Source organism: Podarcis melisellensis, assembly GCF_964234715.1.
Source record: "Podarcis melisellensis genome assembly, chromosome: 14".
NCBI classification, from domain to species: domain Eukaryota; kingdom Metazoa; phylum Chordata; class Lepidosauria; order Squamata; family Lacertidae; genus Podarcis; species Podarcis melisellensis.
The window spans coordinates 6,745,252-6,768,605 of record NC_138546.1 but is presented as its reverse complement, the minus strand read 5'-3'; the positions used below and the strand labels follow the sequence as shown (position 1 = coordinate 6,768,605).

General features: G+C 49.5%; 1 protein-coding gene across 3 annotated transcripts in view; it reads left to right on the top strand.

The window, feature by feature from the left end:
• Positions 1–23,354, top strand: part of CACNA1H (calcium voltage-gated channel subunit alpha1 H) — a 389,727-nt gene that overhangs the window by 363,479 nt on the left and 2,894 nt on the right. For 2 of the 3 annotated variants that reach the window (XM_081889027.1, XM_081889026.1), the window contains exons 32-35: positions 1,430–1,729; positions 3,043–3,198; positions 10,982–11,159; positions 21,683–21,861. In XM_081889027.1, coding sequence (XP_081745153.1) covers positions 1,430–1,729; positions 3,043–3,198; positions 10,982–11,159; positions 21,683–21,861 — 813 coding nt within the window. The remainder of the gene's footprint in view (positions 1–1,429; positions 1,730–3,042; positions 3,199–10,981; positions 11,160–21,682; positions 21,862–23,354) is intronic. The other variant, XM_081889028.1, reaches the window with a different exon arrangement.

Sequence of the window (23,354 nt, the reverse complement as noted above, 5' to 3'; positions counted from 1 at the left end):
TGCAGTTTCCATCAAGTGGCATTCAGAAGCCTAACTTCCTTCAGCTGCGGAGGCAGAACATAGCAGTCATGGCTAGTAGCTTGTTAAAGCAAGCCGGTCAAAAAGCATAGCAATTAAAGAAGCTAAAAAAGAAATTAATATAATTAGATCAGGAAGCCATGCTTGCAGAAACCGGAGTCTCTTCAAGAGCCGGTGGTATGCCAATACTGATGGGATGGCTCATATTTCAACAAGAAGGGCATTCTGTCTAAGGTGAGAAAGAAGTATTGTTCCTGATTTAATTTCATTGGCTCCCAGGTAGTTTTCAGTCCTGGTTCAGAGTGCTGGTTGCATTGATCTTCTTCTTTGGCGATCACTCATAGCTGAGTAAGATTGTCTTCCATAAACACGGTTTTAAAAGTGGGTCTGTAAGTGACCGTGGAGGCCGATTCTGGATCCACACATCCTTCCACAGTGGGGACATAGGTTTCCGGGCGGGAGTTGATCATGGTGCGGGTTTGCCAAGCATGCGTTTTTCTTAGCACATTTCTCCCTTTCATCCTGAGTTCAAGCGTCTTCAAAGCCCAGGACACCTTTGGTAAAGGCTGTTCTCCAATTGGAGCTCTTGCAGGCCAGTGTTTCCCAGTTGTCGGTGTTTATACTACTTTCTTTTTTTTAAAGATTTGCCTTGAGAGAGTCTTTAAACTTCTTTTGTTGATCACCAGCAATATGCTTTCCATTTTTAGGTTGGGAATAGAGTAGTTGCTTTGAAAGACGATAATCAGGCATTGCACAACAAGACCAGTCCAATGAAGTTGATGTTGAAGAATCATTGCTTCGATACTGGTGATCCTCGCTTCTTCCAGTACATTGGCATTATCAGTCTTCACCAACCAGGTGTCTTCCAGATGTTCTGACCTACAACTTCTATCACCCCCAGCCAGCACTTGTTGTTGTTGTTGTTGTTTAGTGGTTTAGTTGTGTCCGACTCTTTGTGAGCCCATGGACCAGAGCACGCCAGGCACTCCTGTCTTCCAATGCCTCCCGCAGTTTGGTCAGACTCATGCTCGTAGCTTTGAGAACACTGTCCAACCATCTTGTCCTCTGTCGTCCCCTTTTCCTAGTGCCCTCCATCTTTCCCAGCATCAGGGTCTTTTCCAGGGAGTCTTCTCTTCTCATGAGGTGACCAAAGTATTGGAGCCTCAGCTTCACGATCTGTCCTTCCAGTGAGCACTCAGGGCTGATTTCCTTCAGAATGGATAGGTTTGATCTTCTTGCAGTCCATGGGACTCTCAAGAGTCTCCTCCAGCACCAGAATTCAAAAGCATCAATTCTTCGGCGATCAGCCTTCTTTATGGTCCAGCTCTCACTTCCATATGAGGGACCCGCCTTGGTTTGATGCAGCAAAACTGCCCTTACAGGATTTCCTTATGTCTTTGCCTTTCCCCAGGACACACTCCGGGAATGCCACAGGGACGACAAGCACTGCCTCAGCTACCTGCCCATCATCTCCCCGGTTTACTTCGTCACCTTCGTCCTCATCGCCCAGTTCGTCCTGGTCAACGTGGTGGTGGCTGTCCTGATGAAGCACTTGGAGGAAAGCAACAAGGAGGCCAAGGAGGACGCCGAGATGGATGCCGAGATCGAGCTGGAGATGTCCAGGGGGGTCAACACTCCAGTCAGAGTCCCCGATGGCGGCCAGGGCACTTCTAAGCCAGGGTCGCCCCTCCTGCTGAAGCATCCTGCACTGGTAAAGCGAAAAATAGAACAGTGGGCAAATTTCTAAAAGCTCCTTCTAGAGCAGCCTTTCTCAACCTGTGGGTCCCCAGATGTTGTTAAACTACAACTCCCATCACCCCTAGCTAGCAAGGCCAGAGCTCAGGGATGACGGGAGTTGTAGTTCAACAACATCTGGGGACCCACAGGTTGAGAACCGCTGTTCTAGAGACTGTGGGGAGTTGGAGGCTGGGCCTGGGGTAGGTTTGGAGCACAAGTCAACTGGATCATTTCCACCTGCGACTCTGACGCCATTCCTGGTTGTCATGCCAGATTTATATCAATAACATTTCCCCGCAGTGTCGTTTGTAAGAACACTGTGTTGTATTCAACTAATCTTCACCAATGTATGGATGGAGGCGAGGCAAGCAGTCCCGCCCCGCCATGCAGCGTCAGTGACATGGCCAATTGTTTCGGCTGCTGTTTTCCGAAGCTGTAAGCGAAAAGTGTTTGTCACACTTCAGTGTGACGCCTCTCCCCCCAGGAATCACAGCTTTTTACTGCTACATAATTTTTTTGGGTTTTGTTTGAGGAGTCCCAGCAGAACCAACCCAAGATATGGGAAACGCGAAGGTTGGTGCCATTCATAACCAAACAACTGGGAAGCTTTCCTGGGCGAGCACCACTGAAATTCATTTTCTTTATTCATTACCATTTTTCAGTTCCATTCCTCCCCAAGAAGTTGTGTACCTTGCTCCCTCTGTCCATCAAGTCTAATCTCCCAACTGCCCTGTGAGGTAGTCTAGGTTGCTAGACAGTGACCCCAAGGTTACCCTCTGGGGATTTGAGCCCAGCTCTCCCTGGTCCTAACCGCTACATTACACGAACTCTCATATGTGGGAGAGCGTTGTACCATGCCCCATATTGCAGACATGATCTGCCTGCTCTTAATGGCTCTTTCGATAGCCCTGTTAGATTTCAGGGGCATGCAATTCCCCTCGCCTGTTGTCCTCACAACAACCCTGTGAGGTAGGTTAGGCTGAGGGAGATTGACCGGCTCGGCATCCCCCAGTGAGTAAGGATTTGAACCCAGGGCTCCCCAGTCTTAGTCCAGTGCTCTGTCCACTAGGCACCACTGGCCCCCGAAGCCTGACCAATGGCGAAGGGAGTCTGTCCAATAAAATTGGCTTCCACTCTCTGGGCCACTTGCCTGGAGAACTAAGTCGTGTTGCCCTCCCACCCCAAGAGCATTGAAGTGTCCACCCCCAACTTCTGGGGGCAGATGCTTGGACCTGCCTTTTCCCCACCTGCTGATGCCTTTTTGTCTCCTTAATTTTGTCCCCGAAGGAGGCTCTGAGCTGTGAGAGTGTCTCTCTAGCCATCCCAGACTTAGACCTGCTGGAGGGAGGGGAGGATCTCTTGATGGAGCCCGCGTCCTTCCACACTTCTCCTCACCGCCATCTCCTGACACCCTCCCACAATGCCCCAGGCGGAGAGGCGAAGGTGACTATTGTATGGAACTCGCTGTGGCTTCTGCATTCCTTTATTCCCATCGTGCTTCAGTGCTGTGCAGCTCAGCGGTGGTGTGATGGCGCCATTGTCCTCTCTCTGTGGCTTCGCAGCTAGAAACAGTTTGCGCTGCTGGCCTCGTGTCTTTCCTTGATCGTTCCCCCCAACTTCCTTCCGTCCATGACAGTTTTGCGTACAACTTAGATGGGAAACGGAATTGGCTCCTGTTAAGGGGGCATGTATGGGAAGGGCAAGTCACTTTATCTCTGTGTGTTAAGCACGGGCAAAACAATATCTATGGAAAGCATTAGAATTATCTTACATCAGGGGTCACCAACCTTTTGAGGCCTCTGGGCATATTTGTGTTTTTTAGGGCGTGCCATGGCAGACCCTCCAAGTGTCCCTATTTTCTAGGTTTCTGATTAACCCACTTTACCTTGAAGGTAAAGGTAAAGGGATAACCCACTTTACCTTGAAGGTAAAGGTAAAGGGACCCCAGACCGTTAGGTCCAATCGTGGCCAACTCTGGGGTTGCGGCGCTCATCTTGCTTTATTGGCCAAGGGAGCCAGTGTACAACTTCCGTGTCATGTGGCCAGCAGCTTCTGGCGAACCAGAGCAACACACGGAAATGCTGTTTACCTTCCCACCAGAGCAGTACCTATTTACCTTCTTGCACTTTGATGTGCTTTTGAACTGCTAGGTTGGTAGGAGCAGGGACCGAGCAATGGGAGCTCACCCTGTCGCGGGGATTCGAACCGCCAACCTTCTGATCGGCAAGTCCTAGGCTGTGTGGTTTAACCCACAACGCCACCCACGACCCCTCCCTTTTCCTTAGGAGGTCCCTATTTTCAGCAGAGAAATAATGGAGGATATGGAGTTGTGTGACCCCTGAGCCAATAATAATAATAATTTATTATTTGTACCCCGCCCATCTGGCTGGGTTTCCCCAACCACTCTGGGAGGCTTCCAACAAAAGATTAAAAACACGATAAAACATCAGTCATTAAAAACTTCTCTAAAAAAGGGCTGCCTTCAGATGTCTTCTAAATGTCAGATAGTTGTTAATTTCCTTGACATATGATGGAAGGGTGTTCTGCAGGGCAGGTGCCACCACCGAGAAGGCCCTCTGCCTGGTTCCCTGTAACTTCACTTCTCACAGTGAGGGAACTGCCAGAAGGTCCTCAGAGCTGGACCTCCGTGTCCGGGCAGAACGATGGGGGTGGAGACGCTCCTTCAAGTATACTGGACTAAGGCCGTTTAGGGCTTTCAAGGTCAGCACCAACACTTTGAATTGTGCTTGGAAACGTACTGGGTGCCAGTGTAGGTCTTTCAAGACCAGTGAAAGAGAAACAATGGCATATTTGCATTAAAGCTTCTCATAGTAATCATATTTTCTATGAAGTCAGTCTTACTGGGGTTTTTATGGGAGTTAAATGTTTTCACCAAGCATGTTTTGAACTGCAGCCCGATTTTAATTTCTAGTATGTGATTTGATTAAAAAAAAAGAATTCACAGTGATTCAGTAAGGGAGGGGCAAGATAGCAAGCTAGTCACTTGGCCCAACTCACCGCCCTCCAGATCCCTGCTTTGCAAGCAGGGCGCACAGGCGATGGTCACCCCAAGGATCTAACAATCAAAAGAAGACAAGCTCCAAAACATTTGGCAACCATGGCTAATCTGCCTGTGACAGATCTCTCCCCTGTGACTCCCCCCCCCCAAAAAAAGCCATCCAAGCCAATAGCCATTACTAATTTTGCAGTAATGACTTCCATAATTTAATTATGCACTGTCCGAAGATGTACTTCATTTTGTCTGCCCTGTACCTGTTGCCCATCAATGCTATTGGGCTCCCGTTAGTGGTTCTAGTATGACAAATAACATATTGCAATTTTATGAACCACCCGTACAGCCTAAATATTTCAGCCATTCCCTTTATGTAGGTTTGCTGCTTGCTCTAAGTATCATTTAAAAGGTTCGTCACCTCTTCTATATGATCTAGAACATAGGTAGGCAAACTAAGTCCTGGGGGCCGGATCCAGCCCAATTGCCTTCTAAATCCGGCCCACGGGCTGTCCGGGAATCAGTGTGTTTTTACATGAGTAGAATGTGTCCTTTTCTTTAAAATGCACCTCTGGGTTATTTGTGAGGCATAGAAATTCATTCAATTTTTTTTCAAAATCTAGTCCAGCCTCCCACAAGGTCTGAGGGACAGTGGACCGGCCCCCTGCTGAAAAAGTTTGCTGACCCCTGATCTAGAACCCCAATTCCTTGTCATAGGTAGTCACACACAGCAGCAGAAAGTGTGGAACCTCTTATGTACAAAATTCCATCTCTCTATTTCTCTCTCTCTCTCTCTCTCTCTCTCTCTCTCTCTCTCTCTCTCTCTCACACACACACACACACACACACACAGAAGCAACTCAAGGTTTTTGCAAACCCTCAGGCAAGACACCTATGTAGGGGTCCTCAGTGCCAAACAGAGGGCTTGTCTGTTCTCCAGAAAAAACAACTCGATGGATTAATTCTGCAGTCCCCTCCTCTGGTCTCTGAAACACCTTGGAGACCCAAGGTGGATCAGATCAAACATCAATTTACGCCAGCATATCCACGTCAAGTGTCTAGTCCTTATTACTGCCCCTGCTTCCTTGCATGCTCACGGGGGGTGGGGGAGATTGTTCGGGATGCAGTGATTGGTCCAGAGAGAACTTTCCCAGGGTTCCCTCAAACCTGGCACCTGGTTTGAGGTTCTTCAACCTCTTGGAAATGTTGGTTGCCGTTGCCCAGGCCTCGATAAGAGCTTGCTACCAGTTTACTTCTTCAGTTGTCAATCCACCCTCTCAAGAGATCTCCTAAGAACCTGGAGAGCAGCCAAGAAGTTGAGTGTTGGATTGCACTAGATCTGGGACCAGGCAGCCCCTCCATCACCCATGAATGGCAAATAACCACTGGCACTGGCCATTGGGTAGGGCATGAACCTACCAAATTCGCCCTTCCCAAAGCAACTCCACTTTGAAATTCTCACTTCTCTGAAATTTGCAGTGCAGTTCTCCAACCGAAGAACGTGTACCAAAATAAAATAGCCTATATTAGTGGAAATATCTTACACAAATGCGTTTCACAGAGGAACATTGCTTGGGGGGAAAATGATTTCTTAGGCACAGCTACATACAGAAATGTGTATATTAGGAGAAATTTGTGTGGTGCCTACGCATTTTTGTGCAGTTAAAAGAAAAAAAAGCATTGCAAATGTGTGCAGCAGTTAGGTGGGCAAAATTGGGATTGGAAAAAATGAGAAAATGGAACTGACAGATCCATTCATCTCTCTCGAGCTGTCTGCTCTCACAACTTTCTCTCATCAAGACATGCAGTTGGCAGGACCAAAAGAAAACCTTCTATTTCTCTCCTTTTAATACCAGACTATAACACACCCACACATACACAATTTTTTGAGGAAGAGCAAAGAAGGTTTGCTTTGAGGCAAGCCTCTCTCTGGTCTCCTTGAGCCTTGACCATCTGGAATGCAAGTCTTGATTAGCTGAGAGAGAGAGAGAGAGAGAGAATGGACAGGATATTGGCTGAGTGACAAGCAAAAATTGTCATCTGTGTCCTGAGACCACCAGAATGCTATGGACAGGCAACCAGGCTGAATCCCTGGGCAAACAGCTTATTAACTTTGTAGAGGAAGCAGGGATGGAATTATCCTGTTAAGCCAAGAGAGATTTGAAAATCAGAAATAAAAACCTGCTTTTAGCGTGCAGAAAGAGGGGAGAGTTTATTTTAAAGCTTCTTTTAATTAAAAAAATAAATTATAATTTTTTAAAAAAAATTACCCTGTGTCAGGGTAACAATCAAAGTGAAGTTAAGAAAAGATAAAGCAGGTCAGAAGCACACCTTACATTTAAAGCACGTGGCTGCACCCAAAGGATCCTGGGAACTATAGCTTGTCCCTCACAGAGCTACAGTTCCCAGGATCCTTAATGAATTACAGTTCCCAAGATTATTGGAGGGTAACAATATGCTTTAAACGTATAGCTGGGGTGTGATTTTAGCAGTGCAATACTATATTTAATCTTTAAAAAATGGTCTTCATTAATCTTGTGGCAATGAGTTCCGCAGCTCAGCAGCAGGTCACATGTTTTGCATGCAGAAATCCCCCGGTTATGTTCTCGACATCTCCTTTTTTAAAAAAGTTGCTTGTAGTGGGGAAAACCCTTCTCTGCCTCAGACCCTAGGGAGCTATCAGTCAAGGAGGAGGGACACCAGGGATAGCCAATACAGTGTCTTTCAGATGTTTTGGACTACAACTCCCATAATTCCTGACCATCGGCCAGCCTGGCTAGAGCTGATGGGGGTTGTTGTTAATATATGGATGGCACCAGTTTGACTGTCCCTGAAATAGACATTATTGGGGTAGCTGGATACATGATCTGACTTAGTATAATAGAGTTTCCTATGTTTGTCACTAAATTATGAACTGTATGGATATCTTTAACCTTTTCTCTACCCTGAACCTATTGCCTATCCATTTCATTGGACAGTGGCCTCTTGCTGCCCAAAGGGAAACTGCGAATAGTTTCCTCTGTGGTAGCAAAATAAACTACATAATTTGAGTATTTGCTGCCCTCAAATGGGACTCCATTAATACCTCACCTTGCCTAAAGGCAGAGCAAGCCCTCTCCCTCCTCTTTTCAGGCATTTGTCACATGGATCACATCCCCAAAATACATTTAAATCACATGCTTCTCCCTCCAAGAACCCTGGGAACTGTAGTTTGTTGAGGGTGCTGGGAATTATAGCTCAGTGAGGGGTAAACTGCAGTTCCCAAGACTCTCTTAGGTAAACCATGGGCTTTGCATGTATGGTTTGGATGTGACCATGGAATTGTTAGGAGGGAACTAGTCACACCAGCCGTGAATTTGAGAGACAGAACAAATTTGCAGAGAAAGAACTGAAGATGATAAATGTGCTTTTTTAATTCTCATTTCATAAATTCATAATCTTGTTTTTTGAGAACCACCTTACAAGCATATTTAAAACGCAATTCCCCCAATGTGACATAGAGCCATTAAAATATTTGCCTCACAACAATCCGCAGCTACCAAGAACCAAGGCAAAAACATTCAAAAACGTACAAAGTCAATCCGCAACATCATTTTGCATTAGTGTCTGCAGGACATAAGAGAAGAAGTGGGGATTCAAGGTCTGTTTAAGAATAGCGACGGATGGGCCTGCCCAGTCTCATGTGGAATTGAATTCCACGGCTTCTATTGCATTCCTGAGAGGAATGTAATGAAAACTGAGGATGGGATGGGCCTCCATCAACCGCTTGAAATGTTTGGGAAGCCCTTTTGAAGAGGCAGAAAGGAGTGATAGCAGACCTTTCAAAATGGCTGCCAGCAAGTCTCTTCTCCTGTTTCCCATGCCTGCTGCCACAATTACCATTTTTCTCTATGGGTAGAAAAGAGCAATAGTAGGCCTTTCAAAATGGCTGCCAGCAAGTCTCTTCTCCTGTTTCCCATGCCTGCTGCCACAATTACCATTTTTCTCTATGGGCAGAAAAGAGCAATAGTAGGCCTTTCAAAATGGCTGCCGGCAAGTCTCTCCTCCTGTTTCCCACCCCCACAGTCACAACTGTCCATTCTCTCTACAAGTGTGCCATCTTGCATCGCCGCATCTAGCTCCCGCCTTATTTATTCCGCTGTGGCTACGTCAGAGGCATGATTCTCGTAAAGAAGCGCAACCATCTAAAACCAAACACATGGCGCTGCTGTGGATGTCTGTTCTGTGGAAGCGCTCTGTTTCGTGGCGTCCTCTGGCACTGTGGGGAAATCTGTTCTGTCGGGATTTCTGGATGTGGGGGCGAAGGTGTCGGGTTTTCTTCTTCACGGGGCAAATTTGCTCTGTGGGAAAAGCATGGCAGACAATTCAGCTTATGGAGGGAGACGCCATATGGCAGGGTCTCTCCTCGGAGATTTGTGAAGCGAATGAGAACGGCATTTTCTCAGATAATGTGCATTCAGCATTTTGAACACTCCAGGGTGGGAGGAAATATCGATTTAGGGATATGTGGAACCTATTGAAATTGCTTTCTGGCTTTAGAATTTCTCAGAGGAAGGAACTGTTGCAGATGAGGCGGAACGATGAGGGGTTAAGCAAAAAGTTCACAGGAAAAGTGGACTTAGACGAAGGATTTAGAAGAAAGCAAGGATAAGTCACTCCTTGCAGTGATTTTGGGAGGTCATGGGAAGGGGGGAAAAGCAAAGAGCAAAGTCATTTGAGGGATCAGGAGGCTCTGTGGGTTTTGGGGTTAAATGTGTGGCCTCATTTAAGAGACCTGGGAGGGATCTGAGGATCTGGGAGAATATTTCAGGATGAGGGGCAGCAAGGAATAAATGCTGGGGTCGTTTTGAAGATCTGGCAGAGGATCCTGAAGGGAGTTCCAGGCCGAAGGGTCAACAAGGGAAGATGAGCAGATCATTTGAGACAGTGGTTCTCAAACTTTTTTCTCCTACTTTCCATAGGAAAATCCGCTCCTGCCACACCAAATTTTTTATTGATAAGGAATACATTGGAAAACAAAAAGAAATAACTGCTAGCAGTGGTAGACTTACAACACAGAGCACAACTACTTTAATACGATTGTAGGACACCCAGGAAACATAAAACAATGCTGCCACATAAGAACATGAATCATACCCAAAATATGAACCAGCCTCTTGCATATGTACATGACATATGTATACAGACTCAACGAGAGGTGTGAGCTTGCTTTTGAAAGGTAATCTCAATTATATTAGGTCTTATTTGAGACAAACTAACTCTCATCAACACAAAGAAGTCTTTCTGGTTTCTGCTCTTGATACTACACTACAGTGAACTATTTAAATACTTCTTTGTCCTTGAATCTTCCTATCACATTTGCCATCCTCTCCTGCCACACCATTGTGGCATGCTACACCCCTGGAGAACCACTGATTTAAGAGAACAAGAGACTCTCGGGTGGGTTGGTGGTGGTAGAGTTGGAGGAGAGAAGCTCGCGTAAATGAGGAATGGCAATGGGGTGGGAGCAAGGCCATAGGAAGCTTTGCGCCAGGTGTGGAGAAGCTTTGCCCCTCCAGATGTTTCTGGGCGTCCATGCTCATAAGTCCCAGCATGCATGGCCAATGTGTCAGGGGTGGTGGGACTTGTAGTTCAGCAACATCTGGAAGAAGAAGAGTCTGAAATCAGGTGGCAATGAAAGAGAGGACAGGGTTGGGTTGGGTCGGGAGGCAAATAATTTGGTATACGAGTATAGTGTGGAGAAGTCAGAGTGGGAAGATGGTTTCACAGAGACGAGAAGAGGGAGTAGAATCAAAGAGAAACGGCAGGGACAGTCTGGTGGGGATTTTAAGGAGATCAGGAGGAGATAGATAACCATTTCACAGGTCGAAACTGGCGGGTTCCTTTGGATAAAGGGTTGCACTAAAACAGGCATTGTGATCACAAGATGCTTGTAACTGTGCATAGCATCCCATATGACCCAGTTGTGGCAGTTCTGGGTGGGTCTCACATTGGGTGTGTGCTGTGTGTGTGCCACCACACACCCAGTGTGAAACTCCCACCCACAACTGGCACCATTGGGTCGTGTAGCATGCTACATATGTAGAGTATCAAACTCAGCCCAGCTCATTGTGCAAATTCATTCATAGTCAGAGGATCAGTTGTCCAGGTTTGAGATCTAGGCTTTCTCAGTCTTTCCCCTACCTCTCAGTTCTTTCCTCTCTTGCTGATCTCCAGGAAATGGCTGCTGGCATTGGTGAACCCCAGAACCTCCTGACCGTCCGCAAGATCTCAGTGGCCAGGATGCACTCCTTACCCAACGACAGCTACATGTTCCGCCCTGTGGTGCCAGCCAAAAGCCCCTTCCCGCTCCATGAGGTGGAGTTAGAGGCCTATTCGTACAAGTCACCAAGAGGTATGGCATCTGTGGGGGCCCTTGGGCTTTTCGGAAAAGACCCAGGTCATGTTCATAAAACACAACACACTTACAAAACCACCAGAGTGGATTGTGGGGGGACTGTTCTATTCCTCCATTGAAGGGGGTTGGACTACATTTCTATGATTCTATACTTTTGTCTTCTCTGGAGATTTACCCAGACCACCTACCACAGTGGGTACCGGGCAGACATAAAGGATTAAAAAGTGAAAGGAAGGGGTCGCCTACTTTCTCTGTTTTCAGATATTTTGGCCTACATTTCTATCCTGTCATTTATTCAAGGAGCAAGAGATCAGATACACAGGTGGTATAAATAGACCTTCAATGTTTAGGTGGAACAGAGGTGGTCTCCTAGGGTACAAGCCATCAATTTGAATCCATAAGGCAGGTATGGCCAAACTTGGCCCTCCAGCTGTTTTGGGACTACAGTTCCCATCATCCCTGACCACTGGTCCTGTTAGCTAGGGATGATGGGAGTTGTAGTCCCAAAACAGCTGGAGGGCCAAGTTTGGTGAGCAACCTGTGGTCTTCCAGATGTTGTTGATCTCAAACTCCCATCATCCCTGGCCACTGGCTGGGTGAGGCTGATGGGAGTTGGGGGTCCATCAACATCTGGAGGTTTGCGGAAGGTTAGCCAGCCCTGTAATCAGGAACCACCAATGCACTTATTTAACATGTCACCAACCTACCCTCACTTCCAGGTGCCAGAACAAATGGTAAGCAATGCTTGTTGTGATAGCTGTTGGAAACATCTCTTCTTGTGGGTTCCCCAGCTGACTGGCTTTGAGTTTTTGCAAATAGTTCTGTCAGGGAACTGCCATCGGAAAGAGAGATGGTGCAGAGGCTCCAGCAGACTCGGAGAGATTCTGCAGCGGAGGAGGGAACCAGCAGGGGGAGAGCAGAAGCTCCGGCAGAAGGGGAGTCGGAGGAGGGAGGGCTCTGGGATACTTCTAGTGAGAATAGTGCAGAGGTAACAAGACCCCCGTTGGCAACTCCCACCCTTCGCCGGAAGCTGTCACGCAGAGAGTCACGAAGGCGCATGTCCGTGAAACAACTTTTATGCTGGCGTAAATTTCGTAGACGCCCACTGTCAGATTCTACCAGCGACTAACGGAGTCACGCCTTGGGAGGCTCCGTTAGTGCCTCGGTTTGGTTGACCAGCCAAACACCAGAGGGATCAAGCTTTTACGCACAAGCAGCTCATTATCCCATCATAGCAATCTGACAGTCTTTGAAAGCAGCTTGTGCAAGCAGAGGGCATCATGAGCGAACCAGCCGGAACCACAGGAGCTGGAGCTGGAGCAGGTCCAAGCCTGGAGGAAAGGTACAGGGCGATGGAGGTCCAGCTCGCGCTGCAAACGGCGAGGCTTGAGGAGAGGAGGGCTCAAGATGCGGATAAGGGGAAAACCGCCCCACTTGCCAGAAAGGTGCCTGGATTGGTGCAGAGATTTGGGGGGGATCCCAGGAACTATCAAGCCTTTAGAACGGAGATGCAATATGCTCTCAATCTACTGTTTGATGACTTCACCGATGAGAACTCTAGAGTGGCGTACGTAATTAGCCATCTAGAGGGAGGGGCGAGGGACTGGGTTCGACCCCTGATGGCAGCCAATAATGATATCTTAAAGGACACGAGGAAGTTTTTTCGCGCCATGGACTTGATGTTTTCCAGCGAGATTGAGCAGGGGGTGGTGCGGAGGCAGTTGATGGGGTGCAAACAGGGGAGCCGATCTGTACGTGAGTACTGGACTGAGTTCACTATGCTTATTCATAGACTGGGGTGGGATCTAGCAAGTGAACCTATTCAAATGTTATTTGAAGAAGGGCTCTCTCCGACCGTGAAAGATGAACTTTCCCGGGCGCCCAGGGCGGAGTCTATGGATCAGCTGACTAAATCTGCACTGTCCATAGGAGCGCGCCAAGAAGCAAGAGCTTTGGAAAAGCGGGAAGGAAAGGGGGAACGTTGGAAGGACTTCCGCATTCCAGAGATTCCGGAGCAGTCTTTCCCGCCCGCAGAGCCGATGGAACTGGGAACAGCGCGCGCGCGCGCAGTTTCAAACACCAGTGAAGGGCGGAAGAAGGAGGGAAAGAGCGCCAAGAGATGTTATCTCTGCCAACAGCCAGGGCACTTTGCCAGAGTTTGTCCGCAAAGGAAGGAATGGCAGGGCATGGCGGGAACTGTTGGGGGAAAGGAGGAAGGAGAAATAGAGGAGCAAGTAAAAGCCAACGCCTGGTTGCCAACATCAGGGCACAGCAGCCAGGCCAGGGAGTAGTGAATGTGCCCACGCCGGAACCTCCAAGACCAGCGCTTGTGATAGAGGTGTTGCTGGAACTGTCAAACGGACACCCACTAAAGATAAAAGCGCTATTGGATTCAGGCAGCTCCTGTAATTTCATGAGTAAGGAGTTTGCTGCTGAACACCAGATACAAACTCTCCCATTAAGTAAGCCTTTGCAAGTAGCCACGATTGATGGGAGGGAACTGTTGGGGGGAGAAGTGAGCCAACAGACTGTACCAATGATTATGAGGGTGGCAAGACACACAGAACTGATAGCGTTTAATGTAGCCACCTTGGGAGGAGCTCCCATCATTCTGGGAATGAGCTGGCTGGCACTACACGATCCGCTAGTAGGCTGGCATCAGAGGGTGGTTTCCTTTGGTTCAGCACATTGCCTAGAACACTGCAAGGAGGGAGAGGGTCAGGCAGGGGCCAGAGCCACTCTAGCAGGGATGGAAGTGACTGACAAGGGGAAGGTGCCACCACAATACGCTGATTTGATTGACGTCTTCAGTGAAAAGGAAGCAGATAAACTGCCCCCGCACAGACCCTTTGACTGTCAAATCACCTTACTCCCAGGAGCACAATTGCCAGTGGGCAAGCTGTATGCCATGTCAGACCGTGAGATGCAGGAGTTAAGGGAGTTCATTGACAAGAACCTCAAGCGAGGTTTCATCAGAGAGTCACGAGCGGTGGGGGGCAGCCCAGTGTTCTTTGTGGACAAAAAAAACACGGGCAAACCCAGGCTTGTGTGTGATTTCAGGGCCCTAAATGCTGTGTCAGAACCAGTGACTTTCCCTATGCCCAGAATTGATGACATTCTGACACGGGTGAGAAAAGGGAAGATTTTTACCAAGCTGGACCTTAGGGGGGCATATAACTTGATACGTGTGAGGAAGGGGGATGAGTGGAAAACCACTATGTTCACCCCCTTGGGGGCGTTTGAGTACCTAGTTATGCCTTTTGGATTACAAGGGGGCTCCGCCTGCTTTCAATCATTCATGAATCACGTCCTGGGGCCATTGCTTTACAAGAACTGTGTGGCGTTCTTAGATGACGTCCTGGTGTACTCAGATGTGATGGGACGATGAGCTGCTTGTGCGTAAAATGCAAGTCCCTCAGAGTTTGATCAGGTTTTCAAACCTCTGCCTGTGACGGAGCCCCTCCAGCATGGCTGCGTCAATCACTAGTAGAATCCGAAAGTGGCTGCTTTCGGAAACGTTTCCAACATAAAAGCTCCTTAACGGAAACACGTCGTCTGGCCTCTCGGCGTGACAGTTTCCGTCGAGGTGTGGGTGTCCCTATAGGAGGTCCTGAGACCTCCCCACTGGTTTCACTTGAAGCGTCTCTGAGCCATCCCTCCGACTCACTTTCCCTTGGAGTTCTTGCTCGCCCTCTACTGGTTCCCTCTTCCGCTGCTACTGCTCTCTCAACCTCAGGGAGCCTTTGCACCTGCGGCGCTTTAGATGTCAGTTCCCTGACATCCACCTCCCCTCCAGGGCCCCCTTCACCCCCTCCCGTCTCCTCTCCTACTGGCGGTGAGGAGGTAAAACCCCTGAAAGAACCTCCCTCATCTTCCGACGTCGCGAACACTTCCTTCCACTTGTTGCTGTTCCTACTCTCTAGGTACTCTTCGTCATCAGAGTCCACTCCATCTTCCAACTCCGACTCCGCGAACCCTTCCATTTCCTCTTCCTCATCGGTGGTGCCGAAATACTCCCTCCTAAACCTTGCTTATCCTGGGCATATTCATCATTTTCCGTTTCCTCCACCAGTTCCCGTTGCCCCACCAGCGCCGCCCCACACACCCAGCGGTCCTCCGGGATGACATGTCTCTCTTCGATCACCTCCTCCCCTTCCCAATATTCTGGTTTGCGAGAGAGCGCATCCGCCCTGACGTTTTCTGGGCCTGGCACATAACAAATCTCAAAGTTAAATTTGGAGAATTCCTGTGCCCATCTCACTTGTCGTTGGTTGAGCACTCGAGCTGTTCTCCAATACTCTAAATTTTTGTGGTCGGTGCACACTTGCACCTTGTGTTGTGCCCCAATTAATAAATGTCTCCACCTCCGGAATGCTTCGTGAATGGCAAGTAGTTCCCTGTCATACACCGTGTAATTCCTCTCGGACTTATTCAGTTTCCGCGAGAAGAATGCACACGGTCTCCACTCCGACGCACTCCTCCCCGGTTGAAGAAGGACCGCCCCTATAGCCCGGTCGGATGCATCTGTTTCCACTCTCATGGGTTTTTGTAAATCCACATGCAGAAGTTGTTCTTCCGAGGCGAAAGCCCTTTTCAGTTCTTCAAAGGCTCGATCCGCCTCCACCGTCCAAACAAATTTCTTCTTGCTGCTGAGGCAGTCGGTGATGGGCGCCGTCAAGTGGGCAAAGTTCTTGATGAACTTCCGATAAAAGTTCCCAAACCCCAAGAATCTTTGCACGTCCTTCTTGGTCTTCGGTGTCTTCCATTCCAGTACCGCTTGAACCTTGCCTGGATCCATGGCCAATCCCTTGTCTGACAAGCGGTACCCCAGGAATTCCACCTCCTTGGTATGAAACTGGCACTTCTCCAGTTTCACCCACAGCTGGTTGGCTTGCAGCCTGCCCAACACTTCTCGAACGTCCCTCACATGCTGTTCCTCATCTTCCGAATACACCAACACGTCGTCTAAAAAGGCCACACAGTTCTTGTAGAGCAAAGGTCCCAGAACGTGGTTTATAAAAGCTTGAAAACAGGCGGAGCCCCCTTGTAGACCGAAGGGCATAACGAGGTATTCAAAGGCTCCCAAAGGGGTAAACATGGTGGTCTTCCATTCATCTCCCTTCCTTATGCGTATCAGATTGTACGCCCCCCGCAGGTCCAGTTTTGTAAAAATCTTTCCCTTCCTTACTCTGGTCAAAATGTCGTCAATTCGGGGCATAGGGAAAGCCAGGGGCTCCGACACTGCATTGAGGGCCCTGAAGTCACACACCAGTCTCGGTTTGTCTGTGTTCTTTTTGTCCACAAAAAACACTGGGCTGCCCCCCACCGCTCGGGACTCTCTGATGAAACCTCGCTTCAAGTTTTTGTCAATGAACTCCCTCAGCTCCTGCATCTCCCTGTCTGACATGGCGTACAGCTTGCCTACTGGGAGTTGGGCCCCTGGGAGTAGGTTGATTTGACAGTCAAAGGGTCTATGCGGTGGCAGTTTGTCTGCTTCCCTTTCGCTGAATACGTTGCTCAGATCTGCGTATTGCGGGGGCACCTTCCCTTTGCCCATCACTTCCATCCCCGCTAGGGTGACTCTGTCTCCTCCCGAGACCTTCCCCTCCTTGCAGTGTTCTAGGCAATGCGCTGACCCAAAGGAGACCACCCTCTGATGCCAGCCCACTAGCGGATCGTGTAGCGCCAGCCAGCTCATCCCCAAAATGATGGGCGCTCCTCCCAGGATGGCCACATTAAACGCTATCTGTTCGGTGTGCCTTGCCACTCTCATTATCATCGGGACAGTCTGTTGGCTAACTTCTCCCCCCAACAGCTCTCTGCCGTCAATCGTAGTCACCTGCAAGGGGTTACTTAAAGGGATGGTCTGTATCTGGTGCTCAGCTGCAAACTCCTTACTCATGAAATTACAGGAGCTGCCTGAATCCAAAAGCGCCTTGACCTTCAGTGGGTGTCCGTTTGGCAGTTCTAGTAACACCTCTATCACTAAAGCAGGTCTGGGAGGTTCTGGCATGGGCACTTTCATTGCTCTTTGGCCTGGCTGCTGTGCCCCGACGGTGGCAGCCAGGCGTTGGCTTTTACTTGCTCCTTGCTTTCCTCTTCCTTTCCCCCAACAGCTCCTGCCATCCCTTGCCATTCCTTTCTTTGTGGGCAGACTCTGGCAAAGTGCCCTGGCTGTTGGCAGAGATAACATCTCTTGGCGCTCTTTCCCTCCTTCTTCCGCCCTTCACTGGGATTTGAAACTGCGCGCGCCCGCGCTGTTCCAACTTCCATCGGCTCTGCCGGCGGGAAAGATGGCTCTGGAATGTCTGGAATGCGGAACTCCCTCCAACGGTCTCCTTTCCCTTCCCGCCTTTCCAAAGCCCTCGCCTCCTGGCGCGCTCCTATGGCCAGCGCAGATTTGGTTAATTGGTCCATAGACTCCGCCCTGGGCCCCCGGGAAAGCTCATCTTTGACGGTTGAAGAAAGCCCCTCTTCGAAAAGCATTTGGATGGGCTCCGCCGATAGGTCCCACCCCAATTTATGAATCAGCATAGTAAATTCAGTCCAGTACTCACGGACAGATCTGCTTCCTTGCTGGCAAGCCATTAACTGCCTTCGCACCACCCCCTGCTCAATATCGCTGGAAAACATCAGGTCCATGGCACGAAAAAACTTCCTCGTGTCCTTTAAGATCTCATTATTCGCTGCCATCAGGGGTCTAACCCAATCTTTCGCCCCGGATTCGAGATGGCCAATCACATACGCCACTCGCGATTCCTCGTCGGGGAAGTCATCAAACTGCAAGTTTAGAGCGTATTGCATCTCTGTTCTAAAGGCATGATAGTTCCTGGGATCCCCCCCGAATTTCTGCACCAATCCTGGTACCTTTCTGGCGAGCGGGGTGGTTTTCTCCTTTCCCTTTTCTGCATCCTGAGCCCTCCTCTCCTCAAGCCTCGCCGTTTGCAGCGCCAACTGGATCTCCAACGCTCTGTACCTTTCTTCCAGGCTTGGACCCCCTCCAGCTGCTCCTGCACCCCCGGTTCCGGCTGGGTTGCTCATGATGCTTCTCTCTGCACAAGCTGGCTTTCGGTGACTTTCGGATTGCTGTGATGGGACGATGAGCTGCTTGTGCGTAAAATGCAAGTCCCTCAGAGTTTGATCAGGTTTTCAAACCTCTGCCTGTGACGGAGCCCCTCCAGCATGGCTGCGTCAATCACTAGTAGAATCCGAAAGTGGCTGCTTTCGGAAACGTTTCCAACATAAAAGCTCCTTAACGGAAACACGTCGTCTGGCCTCTCGGCGTGACAGTTTCCGTCGAGGTGTGGGTGTCCCTATAGGAGGTCCTGAGACCTCCCCACTGGTTTCACTTGAAGCGTCTCTGAGCCATCCCTCCGACTCACTTTCCCTTGGAGTTCTTGCTCGCCCTCTACTGGTTCCCTCTTCCGCTGCTACTGCTCTCTCAACCTCAGGGAGCCTTTGCACCTGCGGCGCTTTAGATGTCAGTTCCCTGACATCAGAGAATGAGGAGCAGCATGTGCGAGATGTCAGAGAAGTACTGAGCAAACTGCGAGAAAATCGGCTGTGGGTGAAACTGGAGAAATGCCAGTTTCATAGCAGGGAGGTGGAATTCCTGGGGTACCGGTTGTCTGACAAGGGGTTGGCTATGGATCCCAGCAAGGTTCAAGCGGTACTGGAATGGAAAACACCAAAGACCAAGAAGGACGTGCAAAGGTTCCTGGGCTTCGGAAACTTCTATAGGAAGTTCATCAAGAACTTTGCCCATTTAACAGCGCCCATCACGGATTGTCTTAGCAGCAAGAAAAAATTTGCTTGGACGGAAGAAGCGCAAGGGGCATTCGAACGCTTAAAGGCAGCGTTTGCGTCGGAGGAGCAACTTTTGCACGTGGATCTACGGCAACCAATGCGAGTGGAGACTGACGCGTCAGACCGAGCGGTAGGGGCCGTGCTTCTCCAGCCGGGGAAAGATGCGTCTGAATGGAGACCGTGTGCATTCTTCTCGCGGAAGTTGAACAAATCCGAGAGGAACTACACAGTATACGACCGAGAACTGCTCGCCATTCATGAAGCATTCCGGAGATGGCGGCACTTGCTGATTGGGGCGCAGCACAAGGTTCAAGTCCGGACTGACCACAAAAATCTGGAGTACTGGAGAACAGCCCGAGTGCTGAACCAGAGACAAGTGAGATGGGCCCAGGAGTTCTCCAAATTCAATTTTGAGATTCGTTACGTGCCAGGGTCCGAGAACGTAAGGGCGGACGCTCTTTCCAGAAAGCCTGAGTACTTAGAGGGGGAGGGCGCGCCGGAAGCAAGGCACGTAATCCCTGAAGACCGCTGGGTGTGTGGGGCGGCTTTGGTGGGGCAGAAAGAACTGTTAGAGGGGACGGAGAACGACGAATACGCCCAAGAGAAACTCAGAGAACTCAGGAGGACAGAGGAGAACACAGGGGGGTTTGAAGAAAAGAGTGGGGCGTTGTATTACAAAGGGGCACTGTACATACCCGATGGGGAACTGAGGGGCAGAGTACTCAAGCAGTTGCATGATAGCCCCACAGCGGGGCATTTTGGACAGCACAAAACCATGTGGTTGGTTACCAGGGAGTTTTGGTGGCCCAAGGTGAGGGAGGATGTACGGGAATATGTCAGGGGTTGCGACAGGTGCCAGCGAGCGAAAGGGGAGAGGGTGGCGCCAGCGGGGCTCTTACAACCCTTACCCACACCAGAAAGGCCATGGGAGGCAGTCTCCATAGATTTTATGACGGACCTGCCAAAATCCAAGGGCAAAACGGCGGTCATGGTAGTGGTAGATCTATTAACTAAGATGTGTCATTTTATAGCCTGTTCACATGCGGTCACAGCGGAGGAAACCGCCAAGTTGTTCGTAGAGCATATTTTCCGGTTGCATGGCGCCCCCTTGAGGGTGGTCAGCGACAGAGGGAAACAGTTTACTTCCAGGTTCTGGAGGAAACTTATGAGCTTACTGCACGTGGAAATCAATTTCTCCACTGCCCGGCACCCGGAAACAAATGGGCAAGCGGAAAGGGCAAACGGGATTTTACAACAATACCTGAGGTGTTATGTAAAGGACCGAGAAAATGATTGGGTAGATAAGTTACCTCTGGCAGAATTTGCCTACAACAACGCTGAGAACGTGTCCACAGGGCTGAGTCCCTTTCTGGCAAATTATGGGTGTCATCCCAGGGCATTTCCAGGAGAAGGAGGGGAGAGGTGGAGTGTGCCGGCGGCGGAACATTTTGTTGAAGAGATGGAAGCCATCCACCGTCAGCTACAACTTAACTTAGAGAGAGCCAAGGAAGAATATAAAAAGCAAGCAGACAAAAATAGGAGGGAAGGTGAAACTATAAGGGTGGGAGACCGGGTGTGGCTATCCACCCAGGGACTACCTTTCAAGGGGGGTTGTAAGAAACTGAAACCCAAAAGATTGGGACCCTTTGAGGTCATACAGCAGGTGAACCCAGTAGCATTCAAACTCAGACTGCCCAGTCACATGAAATTGCACCCAGTATTTCACAGGTCATTACTGTCGCCGTACCGAGAGGGACGTGAATGGGGGGGAGAGCGTGAGAGAGAGGTCTCCTGAACGCCCGTGATAGAAGAGAGAGAACGCGACATGAACGTGGCAGGAATCATTGATTCCAGGTGGAAGGGGGATCAGGTGGAATATCTGGTAGAATGGGAGGGGGAAGTAGAGTCGGAAAACACTTGGGTACCCGCTGAGGTAGTCAATGACGAGGTTTTAATAGAAACATTTCATCGGCGTTTCCCAAAAAAACCGCAACCCGTGGCACGATTTAGAAGGGAACACTTTGGGACCACCGATGAGGAAGGAGAGTTTGGAGGGTTCCCAGAGTCAGGGGTGGGTGAGGAAGCCGACTCCGACGAAGAAGAGGAAGACGGGGAGAGAGACGGTACGCCATGGTTAGAAGTGTTTGAATCCTCGGACGACGAGGAGAGTTCCTTTAGGGGCTTTCCGCCTTCACCGCCAGTGGGAGAGGAAGCGGGGGGTGAAGGGGGCCCTGAGGGGGAGGTGGATGTCAGGGAACTGCCATCGGAAAGAGAGATGGTGCAGAGGCTCCAGCAGACTCGGAGAGATTCTGCAGCGGAGGAGGGAACCAGCAGGGGGAGAGCAGAAGCTCCGGCAGAAGGGGAGTCGGAGGAGGGAGGGCTCTGGGATACTTCTAGTGAGAATAGTGCAGAGGTAACAAGACCCCCGTTGGCAACTCCCACCCTTCGCCGGAAGCTGTCACGCAGAGAGTCACGAAGGCGCATGTCCGTGAAACAACTTTTATGCTGGCGTAAATTTCGTAGACGCCCACTGTCAGATTCTACCAGCGACTAACGGAGTCACGCCTTGGGAGGCTCCGTTAGTGCCTCGGTTTGGTTGACCAGCCAAACACCAGAGGGATCAAGCTTTTACGCACAAGCAGCTCATTATCCCATCATAAGTTCCATCACTCAAAGCCTCTTGACTGAAACGACACCTTTTCTTTATCTTCTAGGGTCCATCACCTCTGTTCATTCCCAGCCTGTGGGGACTTGCTCTTCGCTGAGGGTCCCACGGGATGCCTTTCGTCCAACCACCCCACCCCCTCGCCAGGAAGGGGGAGGTCCATGGAAGCTTCTACCACCACGAGCTGCTCCACGATCTCCCAGTCTCAACAGGCTGCTCTGTAGACAGGTTGGAAACCTCAGCATTTAACGGTTCCCCTATAACTTGGCTAACAGCACCTCAGAAATAGGAAAGGGGTAAAAGGGGCTGTCTCCTGTGTTCCGTTATCCCAGGTGTGCAGAGTCTTTGAGCCTCCAGATGTTCCTGAACTGTTGGCCATTCTTGCAGGGGCTGGTGGGAGCTATAGTTCATCAACATCTGGAAGCACCCAAAGTTCCCTACACCTGCGTTTTCCCATTCTCCATGCTTCTCAAGTCATCTCTCATTCTCCATTCTGTATTATACCCACTTTTCTCATCACCTATAGGAGGTGACCCAAGTAAGATAGGCACAACTGGCTTGGAGAAGGACTGGACATCTCCTCCAGAAACAAGCTCCACATCTTTCCTTTCTCCCCAGAAACCATCACTACTACCAAAATATCTGTCCCCATTCACTCCACTCACTGACTCTCCTACCCCACAAATTGCCCATAGACCTTGCCAACACCACACCAATCCCCTTAGACCCTTGAGTGAGGCCTACTCTCTCCAAAGGCCCATCAAGACTATGTTGCTGAAGGCTTCCCCACACCTGAAACTGGTCCTGACTAGGGCAGAGCGATATATCAATATGGCACCCCAAACCAGTTTGAAGCCCATGCTTTGATATCGGTTTCATAAATTTTGACCTGGCGATATGTCGTGAATCATGGTGTGCGTGTCTGTGTGTGTGCTATGCAAAAATCACGATGCGGGGGAAACTGTGAAGACAACCGATGCCTCTACATAGCTCCATCCTAATTTCAGACATTGTGATATATCAGTATATCATGATGTTTAGCTGGTGATATATCACAATGTTGAAAACCAGATCTCATCCAGCTGTAGCCCTGACACAATAACTAAAAATAAGCACTGCTGGGTCAGGTCAATGACCTATCTGGTCAAGTATACTGATCTCACTACAACCAACCAGATCCCTATGGGAAGCAGGACCTGGGTGTGACAGCCAATTCCCAGTTGTGATTTCTAGGTATAGGTGCGCATAGCCATCATGGCTAATAAGCTAACTACCGTATTTTTTGCTCTATAAGACTCACTTTTTCCCTCCTAAAAAGTAAGGGGAAATGTGTGTGCGTCTTATGGAGTGAATGCAGGCTGCGCAGCTATCCTAGAAGCCAGAACAGCAAGAGGGATTGCTGCTTTCACTGCGTAGCGATCCCTCTTGCTGTTCTGGCTTCTGAGATTCAGAATATTTTTTTTTCTTGTTTTCCTCCTCCGAAAACTAGGTGCGTCTTGTGGTCTGGTCCATCTTATAGAGCGAAAAATACGGTAAAAGCCCCATCTCCAATGAATGTGTCTAAGCATCTTTTACAGGTGCCCAACTTGGTGGCCATCATTCCAACTTGTGGGACCAAATTCCGTAGTTGTACATTATTTCATCCATCCTGAATCTTCCAAAAGCTCCATCGGACATCCCCGCTGAGTTCTAATATTATGAGAGAAGGGGAGAACTGCCAT